Source organism: Neopsephotus bourkii, unplaced genomic scaffold (genome assembly GCF_033783945.1).
Source record: "Neopsephotus bourkii isolate Nb327-2 ecotype Australia unplaced genomic scaffold, CSIRO-AGI_Nbou_v1 NB_1638, whole genome shotgun sequence".
NCBI classification, from domain to species: Eukaryota; Metazoa; Chordata; class Aves; order Psittaciformes; family Psittacidae; genus Neopsephotus; species Neopsephotus bourkii.
The window spans coordinates 3,150,640-3,174,808 of record NW_026902113.1 but is presented as its reverse complement, the minus strand read 5'-3'; the positions used below and the strand labels follow the sequence as shown (position 1 = coordinate 3,174,808).

At 39.6% G+C, this 24,169-nt stretch overlaps 1 protein-coding gene across 1 annotated transcript; it reads left to right on the top strand.

The window, feature by feature from the left end:
* The first annotated feature begins 10,579 nt into the window (after positions 1–10,579).
* LOC133223600 (interstitial collagenase-like) lies at positions 10,580–19,741 on the top strand. Its single transcript, XM_061374416.1, is given in 11 exon segments — positions 10,580–12,554; positions 13,510–13,754; positions 14,035–14,093; positions 14,096–14,182; positions 14,275–14,400; positions 14,740–14,901; positions 15,268–15,385; positions 16,076–16,209; positions 17,098–17,257; positions 18,136–18,236; positions 18,456–19,741. Coding segments are annotated over 11 exon segments (1,398 nt in total). The 5' UTR covers positions 10,580–12,449; the 3' UTR covers positions 18,557–19,741.
* The last annotated feature ends 4,428 nt before the right edge of the window (positions 19,742–24,169 follow it).

The following is a 24,169-nucleotide window of genomic DNA, read 5'->3' as shown; positions in this document are numbered from 1 at the left end:
CATGTATGTTGATTGCTTCCTAGCTTCCTGCAGAATGAGTCTTACACATGGTGCTGGGCATCCTTAATTACAGCCATCACTCCCAGAGCAGTGTTGGAGGTAGATGCCCCTGGCTGGATCTCTCCTTTGCTATCTAGCAGCACCCCAGCAAGCTTGTACCTACTTGTACCTTTCCATGCTCCTGTGCCAGGCTCCAGGCTGTGCAATACCTACTCACATGTGACTAAAAGTACACCCTTCTGGAGGGTTTCAACATAGCCATAGCATAACAGCAGATATTTTAAACTGCAGGAACACACTAAATAAATTTTTGTAGGGTTAGTTCATGCAATGTGTTAAGTATATCACGCAGTGTGTTTACTATGGAAGGTGACTCTCTGCTGCTCTGCACCATTTTGCAGAGGTTACACCTGGGAGAGAATGCTGTTGGCAGCATAAGTGTAGCCAAAGATTTTCTGAGCTCTTGCCAGATGCTGTTAAAGCACACTAATTAACTAATCTTTACACCTGCAATAACTTAATTCATCTGTTTGTTGTTTGGTTTCTGTCATTTGGTTTGTTTTTTTCTTAGACAACTTCTATATCTTCCATGAACAAAAGCAGGTTGAGGTTGACCCTGGTAAGAAGAGTTACATGCCTCCTAAAGACAAACTTCTGGTTTCCATGTTAAAAAAATGACATCTGTAATGGTGATGGAAAGCATGTAGTACTGCACTCGAAACACTTCTTTTATTAATATATGGAATGTGTAGGTACTTCAGCATTAGTCAGCAAACCTAAGCCCCTGCATAATCTGTTTCTGAAAATGACAGAATAGTATTTAACATACTGATGTGTATATATGGATGTAATTAACGGCAGGATTGCTAGATTAACAGAGGATAATGTAATTTTTACTTTTGATACAAAACTGTGTCTTCTACCACCATCTTCTTTTCACTTTCCATGCTGTACCTCACCCTACACAGAGCCCTACAAGCCAGAAGTCCATGAGGAAGAGAATTTCTGTTCCTAGAGCCAGGACTGGGTTCAACCATTTTCAGGTTATTTCAAAGTTAACCGAGCAGGCTGAGCAGCACTACTGCTAATTACAGAGACAGACAAGAGCTGCAGAGAGCAATCCCTCCAGTTTGAAATGCACGCCTAAGGATAAAGTGTTTCTTTTCATCACTGACTGGAGAGGCAGACTGAGCAGTTTAAGTTAGACACTTGATTATAGAAGGCTAAGCTTAAGTGTGATGAATGGGAAGCAGAGGAGCACTGGCCCCAGTCATCCCTGACCTGCATCTGCTCCTCTCCAGCTGTCCCAGGACCACCATCACCGTATGTCAAAAGGAGAGGTTTTTCACCACCTCACAGACTGAGCGATCACTGCCAGGGTGACAAAGATAGTGTCTAGGGAAAGAGCATTTGGGTCATATTTGAAGGAGACCGCAGGATTGAGCAGAATTTAAGTATGTCCAGAGGGAGGTGATTCTCCCACCTGCAGCAGTCTATTCAGTTCTGAGGATCCCAACAAAAGAAGTATGTGGAGCTGTTGTAGCAAGTCCAGAGGAGACCATGAAGATGATCAGAGCACCTCTCCTGTGAAGACAGGCTGAGTGAGCTGGGCTTGCTCAGCCTGCAAAAGGCTCCAGGGAGAACTTACAGTAGCCTTGCACTACTTAAAGGGGTCTACAAGAAATCTGGAGAGGGACTTTTTATAGGGACAAGCAGTGGTAAGACAAAAGGGAACAATTGTAAACTGCAAGAGGGTACATTTAGATATTAGGAAAAAGCTCTTCATTGTGAGGGTGGTGAGACACTGGCACAGATTGCCCAAAGAAGTTGTGGCTGAGTCATCCTTGGAAGAGTTCAAGGCCAGGTTGGATGGGGCTTTGAGCAACCTGGTCTAGTAGAAGGTGTCCCTGGCCATGGCAGGGAGATTAGAAGGTCCCTTCCAACCTAAAACTTTCTATGACCCAGCAGATTTGCCCCCAAAGACCACACAAAGCAGAAGAGTCAGTCCATGGTTCAGGAATCAGAAAATTTTATTCCAGGTCAGTTTCACGCAGGCAGGGTGGGTGGCAAAGAGCTCCCCTTATCCATGGCTGTGGAGAGCCTCCAGCTGCCTGTGGGAAGATGACATGGTGCAGGTTGATGCTGTCTGCGCTTCTCTCTCCTTAGGTCAGTGTCTTTATGGAATGCTACAGAAATCTCTGGGTGAGAGGCTGTGGAGAGAAGGCAGTGAGTGTGCCATGGTCTGGTCTTGTCCTTGTCTGGGCCTGCGTAGTTCAGGGAGTTAAATTTTCAGCTGTGTCATGTCACTGTCGATATCCCCATTCTCCTCAACAGCATGAAAATCAGCTGCTTATCCAGGCTCTCTGTCTGTGTGCCTGGGGACAGGAGCGCACCATGGTCTGGTCCATTCCCTCTTATGGCCGGTGTTTGCAGAAGACAGGAGAACAAACTACACAGCAGCCACGCTGGCTCACCATTGGCAAACCCTGCCAGGGCTTTGCCAGACTGCCAGTTCAGGCTCTGAACTGACTTAACTTTGTGTCAGTGTCCTTACGGAAGGTGGCAAATCTCTCAGCACGAGTGCCTGAGGACCGGAGCACACCAAGGTCTGATCCTGTCCCGTTGCGTGCCTATGGCTGCAAAGGAGAAGATAACTGCAGAGCAGCCACCACTGCTCACCATGCGCAACCCCTGCGCAGGGCCCTGCCACACTCCGAGGCTTGACTTTGTGTCCTTGCAGCAGCAGGCGAGTGTCTTGCTGTGTGGCCGGGGTCAGGAGTGTGCCCTGTTCTGGTCCTGTACAAGCTAAAGGCAGTGCTGCTAAGAAGGAATACAAGTTACGCTCTCTGATCTGAACACAAACAGTAGGATCTTGTCCCGCGGAACAGAAATTTTCTTCATGACAGTAACTGGAAATGATGAAAAAAAAAAAAAAAAAATTACTCTTTCACAAGTTTCTTTTCTTGGTTTGTCTTGGTTTTTTTTCAGTGTGGAATGTACATGAGGCTTTTAAAAGAAAACAAGGTTTTCATACTCAAGAAATATTAAATACCTGATGTTAAGGACCTTTGAGCCTTGTGGAACTCTACCATGGCTGCTAAATAAAGCAATAGTTTAAAACACTGTGGGAATTTGAACACTTTACTTACTCACTGCATACTTACATCTGGTAGGCTCACTGTACCACTGAACTATAGGGACAGAAATAAACCATAATGCCAGTTTGACAGGCCTGTTAAACCACTCTTCTGCTCCTGTCCACATACCCAAATTTTCCTGTTGAGTTTCCTCCTACATTTTTTATTATGGCATGGCTGTTGCAAGAATATAATCAAAATACATTTGACAATCAACTGGGTACTTTGAACTTCTAGAACTTCTGGAAACTTCCTAGCAGAGTAGGGATGACATAAAAGGATTTTATTATTTTAGAAAACATTCTCTAATGTACTGACGTGTGAACTGAGTTAAGTGGTCAAATCATGCTGAATTTCAAAGGAAATGGAATACAGGCCTTTCCCCTGCTGATGCTACTGCTGAACTCATAGCGCAGCTTGTAATGAAAATGCAGCTTGTAGTGAAAATGCAAGTGATTCTTATTGGAATGAGAAAAAATCTGTAAGGAAATCCATATAGTTTTGTGCTTTAGGGAGGTCTCTGGACCATAATGAAAACTACCTGCTCATATCTGGATAAACTCTGGGAGATAAGTGGATTGAGAGCAGCAACATGGAGAAGGACTTGGGAGGATTGGTTGACAAGAAGCTGAACATGAGCCATCAGTGTGCACTTGCAGCCCAGAAAGCCTGTATCAAAAGGAGCATGACCAGCAGGTTGAGGGATGGGTGGCTTTTTGGATCTGTAAGACAGACATACAGCACCTGTCAATTCAGTACTGCTGACAATAATATCTCTGCTGTTGAAGTCAGGCTTCACTTGGTAACGATGTGATAGGGCCTGTAAGTACTCAGGTGGACATCTAGCAAAATCTAAGGTCTTAGAGAAGGTATATTTTATGCATGTAAAAATCTCACTGAGAACTCATTGTCCCACTTCATTAGACAACTTCCCTGAAAAAAAAGAAAAAAAAAAAGAAAACAACTACAAAAAAGAAAACAACCTGGAGAAAATACAGATCTTCTATTTGATTCCTCTTCTCCATGAATCACAGAACCACAGAACGGTTGAGGTTGGTTGGACCTCTGGAGATCACCTGGTTCAAACCTCCTGCTCAAGCATAGTCATCTAGAGTTGGTTGCCAAGGCTGTAGGTGGCTTTTGGAGACATGACTTTTGGATGTATCCAAACAGAAGGACTTCATCACCCTAGTGGGCAACCTGTGCCAGTGCTTGGTCACTCTCATAGCAAAAAATGCGTTTTCTGATGTTTAAGGGGAATCCTCTGTGTTTCAGTTTGTATCCATTTTCTCTGGTCCTGTCAGGATAAGGCAGCTGTAATTTTACATATAACTGTATTGTACGATTGCCATGAAATACTTCAACACGCTTTCTGGAGGGTTTTTTTGATGCGTTTTTAAAACCCCTGGTAGCAGGGCTACTTAAATGAGGAACTCCAGGATGGATTTAGACATTGAGGAAGTTATATCTGAACTCTGTTCAGGTCCAAAACATAAGATGGCATTCTCAGTCTTGCAGGACAAATACTGCTGCCATAACCTCCTATGGAGGTGGCAAACAAGACTGTTGGCCAAACAGAGCTTGCGTCAAAATTGTTGGGTTTAATCACAGTATCCCCAGAAAAGGAAATTAGTGGCCTACTAATTAGTAGCCTGATATTGCCAAGGTCAGTAAACCAGGTTCAAGTCTTCTAACTTGAATGTTTCTATAGAATTTAGTAGAAAATATTTCACTGATAATATTTGTTCCTAATTATTCACCTCATGCTATTCTTGATTTATAATTCTGGTTTTCCTTCATGTTTCTGGTATGGCTTTTTTGAGTGGTCTCACAACTGCAACACTTAATCATCCATGGTCTCAGCTGTAATAGTAGAAGTAAAAAAGATGCATAAATTGATTGGCTCACACATTATAGATTTTTAGTTCTTCAAGAAAGTCCTGTGTTTGGGTGTTTTTCTTCAGTAATTCCCACTGATGACCCTCCTCTAGAGTATCTGTGTCCTCCATAGCACTGTCATTGTGGTTAATTCTGTTATTTTAAATGTGATGATCTTTCTAACTTTCTTTTTCTCAGTACTACTTTTTCAGATGGGATAATATTTCTCAGAGCAAAGCTGGCTTGTTCTAGACCTTTTCATGATTGATTGTTTTGTAGTTTTCTGGCTCCCAAATACTTATCTGACTAGTTCTTCCTTGTTTGTGATGACTTCTGATTAGTTGAAACTCCTTCTTATTTCACTAACACAGATGATCATACCGTTGAATATGAAGTCTTCGATGTGTAGCTAAGTAGAGCTTAACTGATGGTTTACTACTGTCTTAATATAATTTAGCTGGTTTAGTGTTGGTTGTTGGTCTTTTTGTGCTTCACAATTCTTATTTTGAAAATCTCTGTTACTACTGAAAAGTCAGCCTCATCATTTGAGTGAAAACAGGCTTCTGAATAGGGAATTGAGGTATCTGATATCCTGTATTCTTATGAGATACAATTTGAGACCTGGACTCTGATTTGATATGCTCATTTTGTTACACTCAGTCCAAGCATTTCAGCCATGGTTTTCTCAGTCTTCTAAACACATCAGATTTTTCCACGCTATAGCAAATTTATGCTCTGTTTATACGGAAAATTGGGTTCTCAAGGAACAGGTTTATCATGTGACTCTTTTTGCTCTAGAATTCAGATCACAATCATTTTTTTCTTCAATGTTTTATTTCTGAAGGTCTTTCTTACTTGTTTTACCACTTGGTTTCACCATCTCATGTTGGAGGACATTTTGCCAGCATCTGAATATGTCTTTTTGCCTTTTGTCTGCTAAGGACTCTATAGTGTGTCCATCAGACACAGTCCAGGAGGTCTAACATGGAAGGCCCGACACTACCTACACCAGGAAAAAACAGTTTAGTTTGGATGTTCTTTTTCTTACCATTTATTGGTTTTCTTGCTTTCACACACCCTGCCTGGAAGGAACAAATGCACTTTGAAATTGTTCTTGGCCAGATTACATATCTGTTATCGCAATAGGTAGGGCTGTGGTAGTGAATCAAAGAACTATTGTGTAATGATTTGGACATGCAGAACTAGAAGACCAGAGAGTTACCACCTAAGCAGAACAAACAAAGGCAGCTGATATGTCCTGGCAGAAAAAAAAATTAAAATTAGTCCACTTCACTACTGTTTGCACTGTTTGTAGTGAAATTGGCTTGGGTTAAGGAAATGCAGGGGGAAAAGAAACATTTTCTTGGTGACAGAAGCAGCAGATTTGTGGGTTCAAAAGTGATGAAGGCAACTCAGAACTGCAAAGATGCATCTCTCATCTGCCATTGTTATTTCAGAGAAAATAATAAAAGCTGCCAAGGTGCAGACTTTGTTTCCAGATGATCCCCTGGCAGCCTATGAACTGCCATGTGGCTGGTCTTCTATCGGCCTATTTGTGTTTGCTGCCTGTCAGCAAGACAACTGCCCTTGCAGGTTCGCAAACAGTAGCAGTCTGAGATGTGTTGGAGTAGGCGCTGTGCATCTGACATACGGTCCATGAGCCTGTAGCCTTGTATGCCCCAAATGGTCCAGAGTGCCAGAGCATATGCAATTTATTTTGTAGATCAGTGTGGAGACACTGATCTCTTCCCGCTGCCTAGTTCATGGCAAGTTTTACATCTGGACAGCTTGCATGACAACCACTAAGTTTAGAAGCAAAGGACTTAAAGCTGGTAAGGTTAGCCCTATAAGGTCTTTCTACCATCAAGGAAGCAGTTCCTGGGACAGAGTGGAGCAGGCTCCCAGCCCAAGCAACAGATCAGCTGTCTAATGAAGAATGTGGTTTCCCTGTGTGTTGATTAAACAGGTGCTTGGCATGGAAAGTGGCACTCCTTCCCTTCTCCTCTTACTGAAATCATTGATGATGCCATGTCTGAGACTGTGCAAGTCACTGAGGTGTAACTCAGGTACTGCCCCAATCTGTGGCTTGTCATGTTGAATTGCTTTTCTACAATAGAATAATTAGGACTGATTCAGCGCCTGATATCCTGAGCCCTATCACGACGGACTTTGGACTTCAGCATGGCTTGAACTATACCACTGTGCTCCTAACAGTGCTCAGCACAAAACTGGTTCATAATGGAGTGACTGACATTCTCTTGGAGCAATATAAGCAGTCTTTCTATAAAGGAAATGCTTAACATTTGGTGTCATTAGGCCATGAACTTCTGCAAACTTTAAGACATTTGACTTGGAGGGCTGCCTTTGGCTTCCTTATCTCAGTATTAAAGTGTACTTGGCTCATTAAGAGAAAATTTCTAATGAATTCTTTAACTTCATGTGAATATCTGGCAACCAGATGAATCTTGCTGCACAGTGACATGATTTATATCTTTGACACTTTAGTCTTTGCATGAAAAGTGACATCCTCTAAGGAAAATAGCTTGTTTCGGGATAACATTCTGGGTTTGGAGAAAGATTTTTATTTTGTTGCTGCAAAATAGATTGGAAACACATGAAGAGATTAAGATATGCATAAGAGAGTAGAATAGGCATAAAAGTGCTTCCTGCAAGAATGATGGTTGTACTTTGTAGGGCCACCTACTGCTGAGAAAACTATTGCTAATGTAATTGTTACAAATTACAATAGAAAACAATTCTTGGAATTATGAAGCACTGTTGTTGGTTTTATTTTATTACAGAACTACCAATTAAACTTCCCTTTTCTACAGTAATTCTGTAGTGAGAGACTTTGATTTAGGGAAATCCCACTACAATTCACACAGTGGATTTGTTTTTTTCATTATTTAGTCAGGGGTGTGGGTGAAAGTTTCTCCTCAAAGAGAGAAGGATGAAAGCCTTTAGAACATTTTTAAATGCTATCAGGTGTAACTAGAGGAAAAGGGGAATAACCTGAAGTCAGATGCAAGCCCTAGGTAAGTGATGTACAAAGTGGAAATCGCTGACGCAAAAAATTGTTCGAGGCTGGAAAGCTCTCCTGGGGAAATATGTCTCATGTTTCTGCCTAAAAGTCCTTTTCAATCCATTAGGTATTGGTAATATAGGGAGACGCCAGCCTGTGTGTAGAACAGAAAAACCCTTGAAAACGCTGGCCCTTTCTTAACAACAGTGTCAACCCCTCCTCTTTAGGCACCCAGGCTGGTTTTAGCAGTGACTTAGCAGATAAGTCCCAGACCTGTGGACTGATTCTTGGCAAACTCTTTGAGGTACTAATGCTTTTGATCCAGGCAAGAGCTGCCTCTGAAGAACAATTGGGTGTAAGTAAGGGTAAAGTTTCTTTCTTTCCATTGGTTACATGGAGATTTTGGGCAAACTTCATGCAGGGCCAATGTGTTAAGATCTGCCCAAATCTGGTAACCTGATAGAGGTGAATCGGCACCATCCCCCCATGTCCATTCCAAGTAGGCACATGTACACACACATACACACATGCACAAAGGTACACAGACACACAAAGATACTATGGGTCCCCAGCAGCTGGGCTTAGACACCCCATCTATCCAGCAGATGCCCTGGGATATGCTGTTGTCCCCTGTTGCCTCAGGCACACACACATAAGGATCTCTCTTCACTGATCCCAGTTTCCACAGCCACCCTAGTCGCTGTTCATCAATGGCCAACCCACAGAACCCTGGTCTACCCAGTGTTCACCCCTGGCTTATGGCCACTTTTGCACCCAGCTCCCAACATCTCACCCTGTTCACTGGCTCATTCAACTAGAGTGCTTGCACACATACATATATACCCACTTGACATGCATGCCCCGCAGTCACTCCAGTCATAGCACCACAGACACAGGGGCCTCCAGACTTTGGTCCCATCCCAGGGGCTGTCACTGCGATCCCAGACACACACCTCTGCACACAGGACAGAGTCCTGGCCCTGGAAAATAGCTATAAATGAAAGGCCAGGACATACTGTGCCAGTCAGATGCAGGTGCAAAACAAGAGTCCCACAAGCAAAGTGTAGACACCAGTTGGCACTTAGTAAAAATTCTCATGTATTTTGAAGGGTCTCAGTTTCATTTTGGCATATTCATGTCTCCTTCTGTTGGGTTTTGAGGTTTTTTTGTCTGAAGGCAAGTGCTTGAAAAGGAGAGGATGGCAACGTTCTAGCTGCCATACCATGGGAAGAACAGATGAATGAAACCTCTTCTTCTCTCATTCAAGGGAGATGTGCCAAAGAACACGCAGTAGAAAGCCAATGTAGATGGTGAAATGTGATGTGACTTTGCAGCCCAACACTGTGGAAATTCCCAAGAAGGAGAGAAGCCACTGCTTCTGCTTCCTCTTCCTGATTCTGTTTTTTTCACTTGATGATTCTTCAAATGCATAAACAGCTCCCACTTTCTGTTCCTGCCTTGGAAAGTAATTTATTTGAAGTTTCCTGGGAAACAAGCAGATGTCCCCTCTCATGCTCGGCCTGACTCAATATCCTCTTGGTCACATTAAAATTTGGCTATAGACCCCTTGCCGAACTGTGCAAAAATGCAGAACCTCTCTGTGCAGGCCACCACACATGAATTCCTATCTTTCCCATCTCGGCCACCAGACACATTTGATTAATCTGCATCTCTTTTCTTCCTGTGTATTTAAACATGTCTATGATGCCTTCAGAAAATGAAAGAAAAAAGGATGGAGGAAATAAGGAGTTAACTACTCCTTAGGAAAAAAAAAAAGGAAGAAGAAAATTTAGGCATTGAATTAGGATTTATAAAAACCAGACTATAGAAACACACAAAGGATAAATATTTACAGGAAAATAACACTACTTCAGAGACAGAGAGAAGTTAAGTAGCAGTTCACAAATCTCAGGATCATGTGAGCTGTAACAAAGACTTTGGAGAAGTACCCAACACATGATTCTTTTTGTTCATATCCGCAAATCCGGATGGATTAAGAATAATCAACAATGAATCACAGAAGGGTTGAAGTTGGAAGGGACTGAGCACTCCAATGCTCAGTCACTCTCACAATAAAGAAGTTCTTCCTCATGTTCATCTGGAACATCCTGTGTTTTAGTTTGTTCCTTTTGCCTCTTGTCCTACCACCTGGCATGCTCTCCTTATACATCTTGACACCCTCCCTTCAGATATTTAAATACATTCATCAGATCCCCCCTGAGACTTCTCATCTCTAGGCTGAACAGACACAGTTCCCTCAACCTTTCCTCATATAAGAGATGCTCCATACCCTTAATCATTCTAGTATCCCATCGTTGAACTTGTTCCAGGAGCTCCAGGTTTCTTTTGTCCAGGAAAGCCCAGAAATGAACACAGTACTCCATATGTGGCACCACCAGGGCAGAGTAGAGAGGGAGGATTACCTCCCTTGACCTGCTGGCAATGCTTTGCCTAATGTAGCTCAGGGTACCATTGGCCTTTTTGGACACAAGGGCACATTTTGCTCACTCATGGTTAGCTTGCTATCCACCACCCCCCCCCAAATGCTTCTCTTCAGAGCTGCTTTGTAGCAGGTCAACCCCTAATCTGTAGTGGTGCTTAAGGTTATTCCTCCTTAGGTGCAGTACCCTACACTTGCTTTTGCTGAACTTCATTAGGCTCCTCTCCATTCACCTCTCCAGCCTGCCCAGGTCTCCCTGAATGTCAGCACAGCCTTCTGATGTATCAGTGACTGTTCGTAGTTTTGTACCATCCAAACCTTGCTGAGGGTACACTCTATCTCTTCATCCTGTATTGAGCTCCTTCAGAGCACAACTTGCTCATATATCAGAAAAAAAATATAGCGGTACATATTTGTATTTCTCCCTAACATTTACGTTTTCCCTTTTAAGATTTCCAAGGAGACTTTTTACCTCTAACAAGAACCATACCAAAAAACCATTCTGAAAGATGTCCTTGACAGCTTCCAGCACCAACAAATATGCAGCCATTTCAGACCATCTCCTCTGGTACTTAGCTGTCCTTCCAGTAAAAAAACTTTTTCCTCAATTTAGGGGTCTGTACGGCAGGTTTCCATATGTGGCTGGGGTATTTAAACCCCTCTTACCATTGGCAAAGACCTACCCAATACAGTCAATGAAGTATAGACAGCAATTCTTCTCATCTTCAAGTCCAAGTCATATGGTCAGTTGGATCGCTCTGTAGAATCTATTGTCCAAAATGGGAGCTTAGACACCTAAATAACTTATCTACATGACGAAACACTTAAAACTCATTCCAGCTCATTACTCATTTGCCTATACTTGAGAAGTCCACCTGGGATTGGCTGCCATGACACAGGAGCTATGCATTCTTCCAGGGCAGCTGGAGGTCAGGTAGGATTCTCTTCGGCATCTCAAATAGCACTAATGATCAGGCAGCTGAATCCCAAACCTCATGTCTAACCTTAATCACTGTTGTTTAAGACTACTGAAATCTTGGAGACTGCTTCCCTTTTAGGAAAAACCTTTCATATATGTAACAGCATTTGTCATGGTTCCACTCACTCTTCTTTCAGTGAACAGAGAGTCACAGAATTACTTACTTTAGTTACTTTAATCTTCCTACTCCAGACTCACAGAAATTCCTGGAGTCCTTCCAACCACAGCTCATCTCTCTGACTGGATCCAAACACGCTATTGCAGTGGAGATGTTATCCATTCTGGCAAAAGTAAGACCATTATTCTACTTACCATGCAAATGGGAACCCAGTTTACGCATTGCAGGAAAATTACTGAGTTTTGTTAGCATCAGTAAAAAAAAAATGTTGAATAATTTTCATACTCAGTTTTTCTAGCATTGTAAGATTGTTTTAGATACAACTTTAAGTTAGCTGACGACATGCCTCCTGGAGTTATGTTACTGATTATTCCTACATAAGATCAGCTCTTTGTACTATCTTTTACATTTTATTATTACATATTATGACATAATATGCTATATTTTGTTAAATAGTAAAAAAGATGTATGTATATCACATAAAGTTATTAATTATGTTACATTACTGTTATATGTTATTTCCTATCATTTTTGCCAGTTTGTCAAGACTTTGTGCTATTAATAATCTAAATTATGAATAAAAAACCCTTTTAATTGTAGCACCATGTTTTACCTGAAAAGCATTTCCTTGTTTAATAAACACACTACAAAATTGCCTAAAACAGAAGGCTCAGGCAAAATAAGGACAATAACGTTAGTTAAACACATTGCTTCACTACCTGCTGATGAAACTATTACGAATCATTTTTGCTAATCAGAGGATATTATGCAACATGAGTCAGACTGTCACTGATCTACAAATTAGCTATATAAACAGATGAGAAGTGTGTTCAATAGCTTAAGACTGAAACTGTGGTAGAAAAACTTAGTTGAGGATGAAGACCCTTTCTCTTCTCCTGTTGCTATATTTGGCTGTCTCTGCTGCTTTTCCTGTGGCTCCAGAAACAGAAGATGAAGGTAAAACCCTACAGCTTGTGGAGGTAAGCATCTTTTAGTGCATTTCTAAGTTAAACATAAGGTAGTCTGAGATATAACTATAATCTCAATTCTTGTCGCAGAATATGGCTTGAAATTAAAAGTCTGCCATTTTGCAGAGACAAAGCTTTTCCTATCAGTCTAGAAAACACATGAAAATTATGTGGAACTTATTTACACAGAAGTAATCTGTATATTGCACAACTTCATTATTGATGCTGTCAGTAAGGTAATAACAAAACTACCAAAGCATGAACTCTAGCAGCAGGGGTGTGTGGCTGTGCAGAAATAGTCAGTCAGCAGCAATTTACATTTCAGAATGTGCTTTGAAACCTGTGATATGATTAGTCTCAGTAACATAAGGGAGGAAAGTTGCTTGAAGCAGGGATGTATTTCAACCTTTTGCTGAGTAGATCTTTTGTGGAATACTTTGAAGAAAAGTACATTTGTGAGAAACCCTTACATAGACACAACACTATTTACTGGAGACAAAACTGGTGAAATTTAGTAGGAAGACCTGAGTTCCTTATATCATATTTAGTAGCAAAAAATAAATGGCATGATTTGCCAAATGCTGGTAGTAGTGGCTTCGTTGGGAGTCCTGGCTGTGTGGTGTCTCACTGCCAATCTCTATTTCCTTGAGTGAGACCAGCTATAAGTTTCCTCATAAGTTTTGTTGTTAGAGTAACTAAGCAACATAAAAAATATGGAATTAATTATTAAGAGTAAATATTGGATTTTAAATACATTTTTTCCTATAAGTGAAACAAGAAGTTCAGAAAACTGTATGAAATCTGTAAGTTGTGTCTGACTCTTTGCACAAATTCCTGGGAAAAAACATGCTATTCATGCTCCTGGTAAACACAGGACATGTTTATATGGGAAGTTCAAGATCAATTTTAAGTGTGACTGAAGGCAGTACTGATATGCCACAATGATAATTTTTAATCTTTCATTCAGAATTATCTACAGAATTTCTACGCTCTTCAAAGGGATCACCAGCCTCATTTAAAAACCAAGGGTGAAAATCCCCTTGCTGCAAAGCTCAAGGAAATGCAGGCATTCTTTGGACTGCAAGTAACTGGGAAACCTGATCTTGACACTTTGGAGATAATGAAAAAACCTAGATGTGGTATACCTGATATAGGGCAATACGTGTTCACAGCAGGGAATCCCAAATGGAAAAGAAATAATCTGACATACAGGTAACCTTTCCTTTTCTGGTTCAAAAAGATGTAAGTCTAGCATCCCAACTTTTGGGGCTCCCAAGTAAATACAGCATGACATATTTGGACATCTAGAGGGATTAACCGATTTCTGGAAGAAGACAGGCACTCTAGAAGGCAGTATCTAAAATGAAGCCATTATTAATTTTCATTTGTGAAAGATGTATCTAAGATTTCCAATTTTTACACAAGTTATTATTTTTTTCAGCTAAAATGTTGTATTCCTAACAATAGACAGTATGTTTGGTTTGCCTTGAAGGATTTTGAATTACACTCCAAAGATGAGACGAGCTGATGTAGATGAAGCAATCCGAAAAGCTCTCATGTCTGGAGCAATGTGACACCACTGACATTCCAGAAGGTTGAGGACAAAGAAGCAGATATAATGATCTCTTTTGCTTATAGAGGTAACAATGATACCTTTATGTATTAAGTAGCCATTTGCAGTCATAGAGGAAATTTAGGATTCTGAGTGATATTTTTCCCCTCTTCATTTTAGATCACCGTGACAACTCTCCTTTTGATGGCCCCAATGGGCAGCTGGCTCATGCTTTCCAGCCTGGTGAAGGTATTGGTGGAGATGTGCACCTTGATGAGGAGGAAGCCTGGACAAAAGATGGAAGAGGTAAGGACTTTGTAACTGGATCCATTTACCCAGTTTTCCTCGTAAACTCTTTAACTTGTGTGATGCTTAGTTCATGAGGCTGATAACAGGCAGAAAGTGAGCAAAAGTAGCAGAAAGCAGAACTTGCCCTTGTTTTTTTTTTTTGGGCCAGACATTTTTTAAGTATTCATATAGCTGTTCTGTTACAATATTTTTGAGTTGTGATGTTGACAGCATTACTTACAGCCTCCCTTATACGTTGAATGTATTTTGGGAGGATGCATAGGTGTTTCCCACTTAATCAACTGTGGTGAGCACTGACATAGATTTACATTGTTTCATATGACTTTTATCCTACAGGATACAATTTGTTCATTGTTATTGCCCATGAGCTTGGCCATTCACTTGGTCTGTCTCATTCAAATGATCCTGGAGCACTGATGTATCCAACTTACTCCTACACGGATCCTAATGAATTCCTTCTTCCTCAGGATGACATTGATGGCATTCAAGCCATTTATGGTAAGAAAAAAATATTTCTATTTAATATTCCTAACTGGGAGGCTGGTAAACACTAATAGGAATATATTTAAAATTTTCTTATTCCACCAAATGTGAAGTTTAAGTGTTGCTGAGCTATGAATGACAAAAGAGAAAATCCCTGGGAGCTAACTTCAGCTGAAGTCCAGACCTGCAAAAAAGTTATTTTGGAAAGGATTAATGTAACAGGTTTTATCAACATTAAAGGCCTGCTTTTAGTGACAGACCTTAACTTAAAACCATATGCCTTTTCATTGCCTGTAAAGAGGGCTCTTGGTGTGCTCACAGACCTTCTGAACACTGTCTTTATAGTTCTTCATACTAAAAGATGAAATATTCTTCCTATAGGACAGTCAAATGCTGCTGTGCAGCCAACAGGACCCATAACTCCACAAGCTTGTGACCCAAATTTGACATTTGATGCTATTACTACCTTACGTGGAGAAATAATATTCTTCAAGGGCAGGTAACAACAATAAGCATATGTATTATCTCATTAAAATATTCAGTAGTTAAAAAAAAAAACTGTAATCCATGATGCAAAACTGTCTTTTTAGAATGTAGTGCAAAGAGAAGGGAATGGAGTAGAAAGAGAGTCACTAGAAAACCACTATGTATTTAAACAAGCAAGAGATCTCAAATCATTAATCCTAAGAGCCTTTGCTGACGAGAGCAGTGAAGGAGATGAGGGCTTGTAGGCTGTTTTCCAGCTCTTCTGCTGCTGTGGCCGCTGCTGCAACAGACTTGTCTCTGAGTGCAATTCAGCTCACAGCAAAGCAAGAACATTCATCTACCCCTTAGCAATGCGTCTGTGGGTCCCACACTTTAACCTTTCTACTATTCCTCCATACAAGAGCAGGGATAGAACTGAAAGCTGTGTCACATAGAAAAGACATCTGTTAGCCAGTTACTGAAGCCAGCTCTTTGTCTGCTTGACCTACAGAGAAATAGAAGGGCTTATATTCATTTTGCCTGATTTTAACTAAGTTGCTAAAATTAAGAGTGTGGTCACTCTAAATTTCCTTTACATTCAGCAGAGAGGATATTCACATCCAGGTACCCTTCTCCCTCTGTTATAGTCCAGGAGCTCTAATAATTATTTTGCACTTATGATTGGAGGGTAACTATTTGATTGCATAAATTTTGTTTAAATCAGATATATGCTGCGCAAACATCCCACAAGGACAGAGACAGAGCTCAATTTTATCTCACTGTTCTGGCCAAAGTTACCATCAGGAATTCAAGCTGCTTATGAAAACGTTGAGAGGGATGAAGTTTTACTTTTTAAAGGTAATGGAATCTGAAATCCTCTACTTTTTCTAACCAGTTACTCCCTGCTCCTTTGCATACTATACAATTGCAGAATTCAAGGTGTTTTTAAGGGAAGATCAGTGAAACAGAGAATCTAGTTCACTTCTAGTCTCTCTTAATCTCTAAAATATGTCACTTTATGCAGAAGAAATTGTGGTGAATCCAGTTAGCAAATACGGGCATTTGTACACTACTGTTACTGATATGCTTATTAGTATTTTGTGATATTTTGACCAAAAAAAAAAACACCCAACAAGCATAATGTGAGAAGAAAATTGTTCATTGAAAAAACAGTCAACCCTTTTATTTAAAGGTGTTAAATGTCTCAACTTCATTATGCACATATTACAGTACCTGGTACATTACAGTACACAATATATTACCATTTATGAGTGTGTTAGAGAATCCAAAATTACAAAGCATTTTTATTAGACATATGCCCTTCTTAATAGTTTAATTTAATGCACATTGTCTAGTTTTCAAAATATTATATGGCTCTACAATCAAATAATATTATAGGAATCTAACAAACTCAGTATCCCAGACCAATGTGAGTGGACAAGCTCATCAACCTCCAGCCCTCCCCAGGCTGTTACCAAGACAAATACTTTATATTCATTAAAAAAAAAAAAAAGTGGGAAAAATACTATCCATACACCTTATGATTCTAATGTTTTACCCATAAAGCTAAAAGACATTTCCATTACCTTCATGATGTAGTTCCAATGTAAGAATTAGAACCCTTTTCTAAAGTAATAAACTGAAAGGAATAATACTGATGCCTAAGACACACAGCTCCTTATCTAATACACAATTAAATGCTCTTTAAAAATAGCAAATCAAATGAAATGTGCTTATATTTTTCAGAGGATAAATATTGGGTTCTCAGGGGATATGACATTGCACCTGGATATCCTAAACCAATCTATCGTTTGGGGTTCCCGAAGACTGTCAAACGAGTCAATGCCGCTTACAGTGATGAAACCACAGGAAAAACATACTTCTTTATAGCTGACAGATACTGGAGGTAAGATTTTAATGTTCATATACTAAAAGGCATATTTTTACTTGTCCCTAAGAACTGATGTATTACTATAAAACTGGGTGCAGTAATGTTTAAACCAGGAATATTCCAGAAATATAAACAGGATTCTCTGAAAGTTTAAAAGTCGCAACAATTTGCTAGGAAATGTAACTTTTTCAAAGGACATTTTCCCTATACATTTGTACCAGGAGTGTAATTATTTGCAATGGAACAAAACACCTGCTCAACTATAGAGTGATTTTTCTAGTAAATTACTCTTTTTTTTTCTCCACATCAGTGGAGCTGCTTTTCAGTGCAATATTGTGAAGGTGTCCACTTTTTATTCACATTTCAAACAAAATGAATTGGTAGTAAAAAGTGTTAGAATTTAATTTATCTATGAACAAATTATGATTGTCCTCCCATTGTACAGTTGGTCATATTTATAATTCAAGTGTAGACTGTGACAAATTTCAGAGGTTAATTTTGTTTAAGTATATGGTTGCACTAATACACATATGTTTCAGGACTGTGCTACTGTCTTCTACTCCCAAGTTGTATGTTTTGCTTTTATACTGAACTGGATATCCATTACTCATTTTATGTGCAAGTGATGGACAAGGCTCTGTTCAGTCCAGAAAGGCATTAATGAGTTCCTGGCCTGAATTCCCAAGGCCTGTGAGACCCTTCTTTTAGCAAAGGCAGGTTTTTCAAATCTCCAGATACTCATAATGTGAAAACCTTAATACGTAACAGGAAGAATCAAAAAACTGCTTTAACTATTCTTTATAAGACTTCTTGCATATGTGCATGAATTTGCTTTGGACTTTCAAAATACTGTCTGCTTCCTTAGAAATTGTAATGATGTTTCTTCTGTTAAGATATGATGAAAACAAAAAATCCATGGATCATGGTTATCCCAGGAAAATAGTCTCTGACTTTGGAACAATTGGCAGAGTTGATGCTGCTTTCCAAAAAGGTGGTGAGTAAAGCATACCTTTAATCTAGGTTTACTTGAATATTTGAGCTTCTCTAGGTAGGATCATTTGTTTTCAAAAATACTGTTATTAGTCTTAATGAGAAGGAAATTAAAAATAACAAGAATACATGGGCTGCTCATCTTGGGTTGTTTTTTTTTTGTTTTCCAAAATACAGAAAAAAGTCACCTATGAAATATAACTGTATTAAACATTATTTCTAGGCTATGTCTACTTCTTCCGTGGAACAACTCAGTTTCAGTTTGATCCTCGTTCCAAAAGGATTGTTGGACAAATGAAGAGCATCAGCTGGTTTAATTGTTAATTGTAATGTTTTTCCATATGCACAGTGTATGTTTTTACGTGCTAAATTTTTCAGCATTTCAGGACAATCAGGTCAGAATGAATTTCTGCCCAAACTGTTTAGGAGCACAGCCTTATTTATTGTATACCAAAGATATTTATATAATGTATCACAATTTCACCTGCTACATTTAAGTTTCCTAATAAATTATGGTTTTCATATCATTGTGTCATTTATGTCTTATTTGCAGTAATACTTAAGAGCCAAGTCTAGGTTCCAAACACTAGAAAATGTATTCTGGCAGGAAAAGTCTGATCTTTTTCTACAAGCCAGAGAAAGGAGCAGCCAGCTGGCTCTGATGTCCATCATCCTGCACAAGCCCTGGTGAATATTCTATGGGTAATTAGGCCAGTTGTGGCTCATTAGAATCACTCTACAAATCACCACTTTCTGTTCCTCTTTCCCTAGCTTTTACTCTTAGCCTTCCCGCCCCAGGGTGTATGTCTTTCGAACTGTAGGCTGGGCCTTTTTCCTCATGTTTTGGGGTTTAGGAACTGAATTTAAACCTGGGAACATAGATTAGAAAGGACCCCTGTGATCACTGAAACAAGTTCTTTGCTATCACACATAGCCACATCATATAATGGACAAATGAATCTCTTTACTCAAAGGTCTTTCAAGTGCTTACTCCTCCACTAGTTAGTAAATTCCTCCTAATTTCAGTGGGTTACAGAATGAAAGTTTTTCTTTAAAAATTAAAATTCTTGGCAAAAAATATTTTTGACACAAATGGTTCATGGAAAAGAAAGCTTGACTTCCATCTAAACTGCATTATTTCAAATATCCTAAATTAAAATAGTGTTTGAAAGGTTATCCACTTTCTCTTTAGTCTTTGTAGCTCAGCTGATAACACTAGAAGTCATGTGACCATACAAAAATGTGTTATCTCATACAATATCTATATTATTCTGAACACTTCAGAGGAAGGTTTCAGCTTACTGTAATAGAACTAACTGTATTTTGTGGAAAGAATGTGTAACCTTATAAAAAAACATATCTGTTCAGTTTTCTTCATTACTTAGCTGTCTGTATTAGAAGTCTGTTGAATTTGATTCTTCATAACGATCAAGCTTGGTAGTTTTTACTTTTATTAAATTCAGGAGTAAAAATTAGTCTACATACTATCTAAAGATAAGAAAATATATAATTGAAAATTAACTTGAATAGATCCTTCCCCTCTACTCTGCTCTCATGAGACCTCACTTGGAGCATTGTGTACAATTCTGGTGTCCTCAACATGAAAAGGACATGGAACTGTTGGAACAAGTCCAGAGGAGGGCCACAAGGATGGTCAGGGGACTGGAGCACCTCTCATATAAAGACAGGCTGAGAAAGTTGGGGTTGTTCAGCCTGGAGAAGAAAAGGCTGCCTGGAGACCTCATAGCAGCCTCCAGTATCTGAAGGGGGCATGTAGGGATGCTGGGGAGGGACTCTTCATTAGGGACTGTAGTGACAGGACAAGGTTAAAACTTCAGTAACAAGTAACAGGTTAAAACTTCAACAGGGGAAGTTTAGATTGGATATAAGGAGGAAATTCTTTCCTGTTAGGGTGGTGAGGCACTGGAATGGGTTGTCCAGGGAGGTTGTGAATGCTTCATCCCTGGCAGCGTTCAAGACCAGGTTGGACGAGGCCTTGGGTGATATGGTTTAGAGCGAGGTGTCCCTGCCCATGGCAGGGGGGTTGGAACTTGATGATCTTAAGGTACTTTCCAACCCTAACTATTCTATGATTCTCTGATTCTACATTCTTTGTAAAACTTAAAAAATTATAAAATAATAAAAAATAAATTAAATTATAGTGCATCAAAAGCTTTAATGAAGAAGGTAATTTATGTGAATCCTGTTCTCACAAGGTGATTTATATACCAGTTCTTTAATCCAAAACATTAGTAGCAATTCTATTTAACAATATTTTCTTGTGTAAGCCAGGGCTACTGAACTACCAATGACAAATCAAAAATTGTTTTAGAAGCATATAAATCTAAATTGATTATACTGTTTTAGAAAAGAAGGACTACAAACATAACGCAAGTATTACAGGGAAAGATAATATTTCTTAATAGACTAATTATATATTTAAAAAAAAAATGAAAATTGAGGACATATGTTCTCTTTAGATATGAAGCAAAACCAGAATGTCTCTAGACAATGCCAAAACAGCTCTTCAGACTTAGAGGAGTACACTAATCCCTCTCTACGCAAAAATAGTAGTGAGTACTCATGGAGCAGAAATAGTGCTAAATGGAAGAAAAGGGTTAAGGAGATGGTTATGTTTTGGAGGAAAGACAGAGATAACATGTAATTTAGAAACTAGGTAAGGTGAAGAATTTAAAGAGAAGATTTAAGTTTATAATGGCATATTTTTAGTCCATGCTTTTTGGTATTCTGTAAAGTTCTGAATTTAGTTACCAGGAACACTTTTTTTTTATTTATTTTGTGAATTTCCCTTGAACAGGAAGACAGGAAGTTCAAAATGAGGTGATTTCTTTGTGAGAAGTATTCCCTGTACTTATGTGAGTGCAAATTTCCTTTGTCTGGGTGAGCGTGGGTATTACTTCATCCCTCACCATCAGGAGGAGAGCATGTATGGGTCCGACAGCTCTTGCCTGCCTGCAGGCACAATCACCACTTTAAGTAATTTGGAAACTAAGTGTTGTTTCCAGCTCAGTCCACACAGTCACGTGCCATTTTCTTACTCCTTTTTAATAACTTCAAGGTCCTACTTGCTAATTACTATGGCAGAGTACTGTACCACTCGCTAGTGTCTGGTAACTGGTTTTGTGTGTAGTCGTAGCCCATACAGTTATTAACTGAGACAGATTTGCCCAGGCAGGAATCCAATTCCCTAAACGTGTTCAGTGAATTTGGGGTGCTGTAGGGAATTCAAGTCACCCATGCAGGTATGAAATGGAGAGACCAGCTTCTGGGAGACCAGCACTTCCCAAAGTCCCATAGAGCCTGCACTGTCCCTCGGCACGTATGTTCAGGTGGTTGAATCCTGTCCTCACAGGCTGCATTCTTTGCTAAAGATTTGCCAAGAGTCAAACACATTATTTGAACTATTTGCCACTGGCCCATGTTTTTCACTTAAGCTGAGTAATGATTTACCTTTGTTGACTCTATAGTAGGATTGAGCCTACAAAGTAGTGGCTCAGTTCAGCTGCTTGAACAAGTATCTAGTGCTATTAAGGTCCCTGAATATTTCCAGTTGGCCTCCAATTACCAGTCTAGAAGCCACATGTCCTCTCTATGTCCTGAGTCACAGCCACCAGGCCTGTGTCATTGTCTCAGATACTCTAGACTGCCTCAAAAGCACAACAAATCACTGTTTAGGCAGCTTACTTGCAGCCTAAGGGGTTTTATGTGATATCAGTTTTAGGCTCTCTAAATATATATATATAAAAATATCTGTAATGCTGGCCAAAATATTTGGTGAGCTCCCGAGAGCTGCACAAATCATCCTAAGTTTTTTCCTACATATGGTCAGATGAAATGCTCTCTAGATGCCATTTGACCATATTGGTTAGATTTCTATTGATATAATGCAATCTTAGGCAGTTAATTCACATGCAGACATCCATGTTGTGAACACTGATGAAAGCTGGATCCCTGCTGGTGATGTATTAGGATCACCATGATGCAGCAGTGTAGCATCACTTGATACTAGAAATGTGATGAGGAGAGGCAGTGACCTTTCTGGGTTAAAACACAGGTCACATTACTGCAGTCTGTATAAACCAATTCTAGGACAAGAAAAGAAGTCATGAGGTAGACCAACATCCACCAACTCTAACCAATGTCAAAGGCAAGCATTATGAAACCATAACCAGCAGCTGCTTATACAGCTTCTTCTTTTCCCAGACCTCAAGGCCAATTATAGGTCTATTTGTGAAACATCACTTGCAAAAACGTGTTCAGACCTCTCTCACGTGGGCCATGGGAACTGGCCACTATGCTGTGTAGGTGGTCAAGTTTCAAAACCCTAATTGTATTTTGAGTGACATGGGCCCCCGTCATATGCAACTCAAATGTTTCCTAAGCAAACACTAATGTAGCATGAGCTGTTAACTGAAATTAGAAATGTAGTCTAAATTAGCTGCTTAAGCTTCTCTATGCTCAGTGAAGACAGAGAGCACCTATAGAGGCCAGTTCATCCTAATCTAAGATAGCTGGTTGAATCACTCTCTAGAGATACGTATTTCTTCATTTTTCTATAGAAGAATGCTTAGTTAATAAATGTATGAAGTTAGGTGCAACTAATCTTAATCTAATCGCTCTCTTTGTCTCTATCCTTCCACTGCTAGACAGCAGACAGCTATGGGGATCTGATGGCCAACCACAGTTGAAAAAAGACCACCACTTCTTCCAGTTCGTATCAAATCTGCTCACAGTGCTGCCTTGACTTTTTTTTTAACATTCAATTCATATAAGCCAAAACATGTTTTCCAAATATATGCCATTGGAAAATATACTTGGTGCAAAAGCCATGGAATGGGGTTTTGTCATTTGTTACCGATGCCATGTATATAGTCAGATGAAAGCACCATGGTCATTCCTTCTAGCTTTAAAAACTCTGAGACAAATAAATATATCCATTTAAAAACATGAAGTGGATCTCAAAAAAGAAAGTCTGTATTTCTGCATAAGCACATGTCATTACCCTTTTCAGTTCAGTTTAGCTCTCCATCTTAGAAAAATCATTGTCACAGTTTTTATCTCAGTTACAGAACTGAATAGGATCCAGATCTTACCTTACAATACAATGATAAAAGCAAATTAAGGGAAGTGTTTGGTTGTTTGTTGGTTTTTTTTGTTTGTTTGTTTGCTTGTGGGGGCTTTTTGTTTGTTTTGGGTTTGGGGAGGTTTGGAGGGGGGTGTTTCTTGGTAGCTAAGAAATGCCATTAATGAATAAATTAAACTAACAAGGCTATATGGTGAAGTTTGGGGTAGAAAATTCATCATTAACACCTCCAACTGGAGAAAAGTTGGCTGCAAGTGACAACAACAAAAAACAAAAACTCAGAAGCAAGGATTTCCTGAAAAAGCCACAGTCCAACATGAGGGTATTTCTTACAACTGTTTTGTAAAAGTTGAGTACATGCTGTCAGAGCTCCTCTAAGGCACCAAACACCTTCAACTCAAATTGCCACCAGTGGAAGAGGAAGGTACTTGCCCAGCACAGGGTGAAATCCCATAATTTGTCACAGCTTGTGTAAATCCTGAAACTTCCTTTATTTTGAATTACTTAAGACAGGAAATAATCACACCCCCTGTGGCTAATGTGGTTAAACTGAAGAAACCTTTTGTGATGAAATGGCAGATAGATCGATCGATCGATCGATAGACAGACAGATAGACAGATGCATATGTACATACATAAATAAGTACTTTAGGTAGATGCAGACAGAGATATAACATTATCTACATTCCTTAGGCTAGATTTATAGGGTAAAATCTTTTTAACTTATCTGTATCTTGTAAACACCAAGCCCCACTTGATGGATCAATTTAAAAAGAAAAGTTTCTGCTTACAGTAAATTCTCCCAAAGTGCTTTTTTGTTTCGTTGGTTTTTG